Consider the following 5,421-nt stretch of genomic DNA (forward strand, 5'->3'; position numbering starts at 1 on the left):
AACACTGCAAACTGTCATTTGTCCAGATGGTCTAAAGATGTCCAGATTATTGAAAACCTTCCATATGTTTCTTTTCAGGGAGAGAGAAATATTTGATGAAGAAATCCAGCAAAGGCAAAAGTGCAAGGCCAAGCCTCAGCCTGCTGAGAGCTGAGGAGTGGCACCAGCTGCCCCAGAATTACATAGGGAAAATAAGAAACACAGAGGTTTTGGAATGGGATCGAGCCATTTTCAATGAGATTGATTCACTTTGAGGTGACAAACTGATCCCTCTTGACTTCTGGGATGCAGAGCTGGGAGAGACTGGAATGTTAATGGTCCATGGCTCCAACACTCTCCAGTTGCAGAAGCAGTGGGGGCTTTGCTGCCCATGGGCAAAGGAACCGCCCGGGGAATGGGGGGTTAATGGGGCTGGGGGGGGAGAGGAGGGGCTGCACCATGAGCAGGTGAGTCCAGAGACCCCCCTGGAGACCCCAAGACCCTCTTGGTGTCCCCAACTCCCCCCTTGACACCCCGAGACCCCCCTGGTGTCTCCAATGTCCCCAGGGCCTCCCCATGGCCCCAATCCCCCCTTGACACCCCCAATTCCACTGTCCCCAAACCCCTCCCCACTGTCCCCACTGTCCCCAAACCCTATTCCTGATGTGCCCAACCCTCCATCTCACCCCAGGAGCCCCCCCTGGACCCTCTCACCACAAAAACACCCCTCCTTCCCCCCATGCTCACAGAAAGGCCAAGGGCATTTGGGGACACGTTGGGGACAGTTGGGGGGCTTTGCAGGGCACTGGGTCATTACTGGGGGATACTGAGACACATGGGGGGGAACCAGGGGGCACTGGGAGGGACTGGGGGGGGAACTGGGGCACACTGGGGGACACTGGCAGATGACTGAGGAGTTCCTGGGGGATTACCAGGACACACAAGGGGACACTGGGAGGTTACTGAGCCATACTGGAGGTTACTGGGTGCTTACTGGAGGATCATTGGGCCATACTGGGAGGCAGTGGGAGGTCACTGGGATGCTCTGGCTGGTCACTGAGGGGGTTGCTGGGCTGTACTGAGGGTCACTGGGAGGTCCCTGGGCTATACTGGTGGCACTGGGATCCCCTTACCCGGATGTGGTACATCTCGCCTCTGGACTTTGGGGGGCACCACCAGGCCCCCTCCCCTGGGGGCTGGGGGACCCCCTGAACCCCATTGCTGAACCTTCCCTGTAGGATCTCTTTGTGCTGAGTTTTGCGGTCTCTGGAGTTCAGGGCGGGCATCAGGATCCCCTTTCCCTGAGGTCGGTCCGCCGGGCCGGCAGGGGCGCTGTGGCCCGAAAAGAAATGGCGGGTCCAGCACATGACGTGGGGCCTCATGGGAGTTGTAGTTCTTTTCTGAGCTCTCCGCTGGCACGCCTGCGCAGTGCAGCCAGGGCGTTGGAAAAGCCCCCGAGCGAGTTCCTGCGCTCTGCCCCCACAGCAGGTTGGGAGCTCAGGGGGTAACCCCGGACCCCCCTTTCCCACCCTCCTCTGTCCCAAAACTGCTGCAGCACCCGCTGCTGGGTGGGGGGAGTCCCCCCATCAGCCCCCAGGGTTGGGGATCTGTGGAGAATCCTGACCAGAGCAAACACAGAAAGGGTCACATAAGCAATGGACATTCCCAGTGTGGATCTGCCCCCTCCCAGAGCCCCAGGGAACCGCTCCAGGGCTCTGTCCCACTGTCCAACACCCATCTCCCATCTCCCACCCCTTTCCCATCATCCCCACAGTCCTCAGTTCCCTCCCCCAGCTCGGTTTGGGGCTGTTTCTTCCCCTCTGCCCTGCTCGGTTTCAGAGTCTCAACTCCTTCCCCGCTCAGTTTGGAGGTCCCAGCCCCCCCTTTTCTCCCGTTCTCCCCCCCTTTTTCCACTGTCCCCTGAAAGAGAGCTGTTAAATATTTTGTGCTGAAAAAGCTGCTAAATCGTGTCCATTCCAAATTAAGCCTGGATTTATTAGCATGGACTGGCATCCAAATGGCAGCAAGAATAGTCTTCTAATTCTCTTCTTTTAATCCTCTCTGCAGTCGCCGGTTTTCCCCTCTAAGCGGGCAGGAAAACAGGAACAGCCCTGGTGTGGTCGGGGAGCAGAGCTGACCCCAAAGGGCTGCATTTCCCCTGCCGATCGTCCTGCTCTGCCCTCCCCCGGGGCTGGCTCTGCCTGGCGCTGGCCGGACGTCCCGGGGCTCCTCACTGAGCAAACCCCTTCCCAAACTTCAGGGGCAAGTGCAGAGCCCGGCTGGCCTGAGAGGAAGCGACAGCAGCGCGGGCCGAGCGGGTGGGATGGGGTCCGAGCAGCGGCGGGAAGTTGCAAACTTGCCAGCAAAGAAGTCAAACTAAAGTGAAGCAGCTAAAAAAGCCCGTGGTCTTGGCATGGGTGCGGGAGGAAGGGGAGCTCCGTGACTCCAGCCGGGGCTGCCCCCGGGGCGCGCGGGGGCCAACGGGGAACGGACAAACGGACAAACGGACGAACGGACCAACGGCCCCGGCGCTTCGGCAGCAGCAGCGGCGGCAGCAGCAGCGGCTCTTAGCGACGCGCTCTCGTTCTTCCTCTTGCTCTTCTTCCTCCTCTCCCGGTGTCCCTGTCCCAGTGTCCCTGTCCCGGTGTCCCTGTCCCGTTCCCGGTCCCCCCTCCCCTTGCCGGCCCGGGCCATGGCCCCGGCCATTCCCCTCTGCCGGGCGGGGCCGCCCCGTCCCCGTTCCTGGGCGGCCCGGCGCGGTCCCGCCCTCGCCCGGCTCCCGGCGCGCCGGCTGTGGCGCTGCTGGGCACTGCTGTGGGGCGGGCTGTGGGACGGGCTGTGGGACGGGCTGTGGGACGGGCTGTGGGGCGGGCTGTGGGGTTGGCTGTGGGGCGGGCTGTGGGGTTGGCTGTGGGACGGGCATTGGGACGGGCTGTGGGACGGGCTCGGCCTCACCGCCCCTTGGCTCCTCCCGGCTCGAGCCCGGCGCCTGCCGGGGCCGGCGGGGGACGCGGGCGCCGCGGCCGCTGCCGCCTCCTCGGCGGCTTCCCCGGGCAGAGCTCCGCCGCCGCTGCCCGCTGCGGGTGGGGAAGCCCGGCCCGGGCCGCTCGAGGGGCGCTCGGGGGCCGTGCCGGGCCCCGGCCCGAACGCTGACGGCCACGTCTCGCCCGCACGGAAGGCGAAGGGGCCCCTGCAGAAGCGCTACCGGCTGGGTTCGCTGCTGGGCAGCGGCGGCTTCGGCCGCGTCTACGCGGGGACCCGCCTGGCGGACGGAGCCCCGGAGAGTGGAGGAGGAGGAGGAAGAGGAGAAGGAGGAGGAGGAACAGGAGGAGGAGGAGGAGGAGGAGGAGGAGAAGAGCGGGACGGGCGGCGAGCTCAACCCGCCCTTCCCCTTGGCTTGCAGGTGGCCATCAAAGCCGTGCCCCGGGATCTCATCCGGCGCTGGGGCGAGCTGGTGAGCGAGCGGGGCCAGCGGGAGAAAGCGGGGCGGGACGGGCGGGGACGAGCCGAGGCCCGGGAGGGTGGAAGCTGCCGGGACACCTGGAGGGAGAGTGGGCCTGGGGTCGGTGGGGGCCGGGGAGCATCCAGGGCTGGCAGAGGGGTAGCAGGCAGACAGGCACGGCATCAGCCCCACTGACGACCCCGTGGTCCCCCCGCAGCCTGACGGCACCCTGGCACCCCTGGAGATCGTGCTGCTGGACAAGGTGTCCAAGGGCTTTCCTGGTGTCATCCAGCTCCTGGAGTGGTTCGAGCTCCCCAACAGTTTCTTGTTGGTGATGGAGCGTCCGGAGCGCTCTCGGGACCTCTCTGGCTTAATCACGGCGTGGGGGTTCCTGCCGGAGGAGGTGGCGTGGGGGCTGTTCCACCAGGTGCTGAAGGCCGTGCGGCACTGCACCAGCTGCGGCGTCCTGCACCGGGACATCAAGCCCCAGAACATCCTCCTCGACCTGGCCACCGGCGAGGCCAAGCTCCTGGACTTTGGATGTGCCACCTTCCTTCAGGACACGGTCTACACCCAGTTTGCAGGTGAGCCCACAGCCGGGGGATGCTCCTGGTGCTGGGTATGGCATGGCCATGCCCGGGTGTGGCACCGGAGATTGCCCCTTTTGCTGAGGGGGAACAGGATTAGTTCTTCAGCCAATTTGCTTTGGGATGGGGCTGGGGGGTTATTGTGAGACGGGCCCCGGCCTTGCCGACAGCCTGTGCCACCCACCCTGTCCTGGGCTGGGTGTGGGGCAGGGGGGAGCCAGCCTGACCAAAACCCCTGTGAGGGTGGCAGAGAAGGGGGTCAGAATTGTGCACCAGCTGGCTTGGTGTGCAGGCAAGGAAGGGCTTGGGCTGCTCTGCTCACCTTGTTTGCCTTGGCTTATGATGAATTGTTGGGGGTAGTGCAGTGGGGCAGGGAGAAGGCAGGGCTTTTCCCCACCACTGGCTGGGTTTTTCCCTTGCATGTAATGGTTGGGCCTTGCCAGGGCTTCTGCTGCCCTCTTGGACACCAGTGTCTTCTTCTACAACCCCACGTTTGTAACCAAGAGTCAGGGGCCAGTGAGAAGGCAGTGGGTCACAGCGTGTGCCACTGGGGCAGGCCCCACATTGCCAGGGATGCTGGGGTGAGGCTCTGGGAGCAGGCAGCATCCACCTGACGAACTCCGTCTGTATTCCGTAGGAACACCGTCATACAGCCCGCCAGAGTGGATCTGCTTCAAACGCTACCGCGGCGAGGCGGCAACGATCTGGTCCCTGGGCATCCTGCTCTACCAGATGGTCTGCGGGAAGCACCCTTTCTGCAAAGGCACCAACACCATCTGGGACCAGCTCCCGTTCCCACCACGGGTCTCTCGAGGTGGATACCAATCTCTGTGGCACGGGGGGAATAACAGTGTTGGGAGAGGGCAGCAGGCTCACAAGGACACCGCTCTTGAAGCTGTTTGTGTCCCATGGGTGGCTGGAGGAGGTGGCCTGTGTCCTGCCATCCTGCTCTCCTCCAAAAGGGAGAATCGATGGAGAAGTTTGGGCACAGCTCTGAGCACAGCCAGCACAGCCTGGGCACGTGGACAGTGGGACAGAGGGGACAGGATCCTTCTCCAACTGACCGGCCATTTTCCCCCCAGGCTGCCAGCACCTTATCAGGTGGTGTTTGTCCATCCGCCCCTCGGACAGGCCAGCATTGGAAGACCTTTGGTGCCATCCTTGGGTGCAGGGCATTCCCCTGCCCTAGAAGACGGGAGAGATCCACGTGCTCACTTTGATCCAGGGGCCTGGCAAGTAACACCTCCACACATCTCTTGGCACTAAGAAGCAAATAAAACCAGACTTTTTTGTCAGCCTGTAGCACTGAGGGGGGGTCATCCCATGGGAACACGCCCCTCTTTGTGCTGGAGCTGGGCTGCAGACCCGGTCTTCCAAGTGCTGGTGGCCACCATCCAACCTGGTTTTGCTGGT

The 5,421-nt window shown here is 63.2% G+C and overlaps 1 protein-coding gene across 1 annotated transcript; it reads left to right on the forward strand.

Moving 5' to 3' along the window:
• The first annotated feature begins 2,671 nt into the window (after positions 1 to 2,671).
• On the forward strand, positions 2,672 to 5,263 carry LOC113940961 (serine/threonine-protein kinase pim-1-like). Its single transcript, XM_027632115.1, is given in 5 exon segments — positions 2,672 to 3,259; positions 3,383 to 3,433; positions 3,639 to 4,005; positions 4,646 to 4,822; positions 5,091 to 5,263. Coding segments are annotated over 5 exon segments (1,341 nt in total). The 3' UTR covers positions 5,249 to 5,263.
• Positions 5,264 to 5,421: the final 158 nt, after the last annotated feature.

This window comes from Corapipo altera, unplaced genomic scaffold, assembly GCF_003945725.1.
Source record: "Corapipo altera isolate COAL_440 unplaced genomic scaffold, ASM394572v1 60799, whole genome shotgun sequence".
Lineage (NCBI taxonomy): Eukaryota > Metazoa > Chordata > Aves > Passeriformes > Pipridae > Corapipo > Corapipo altera.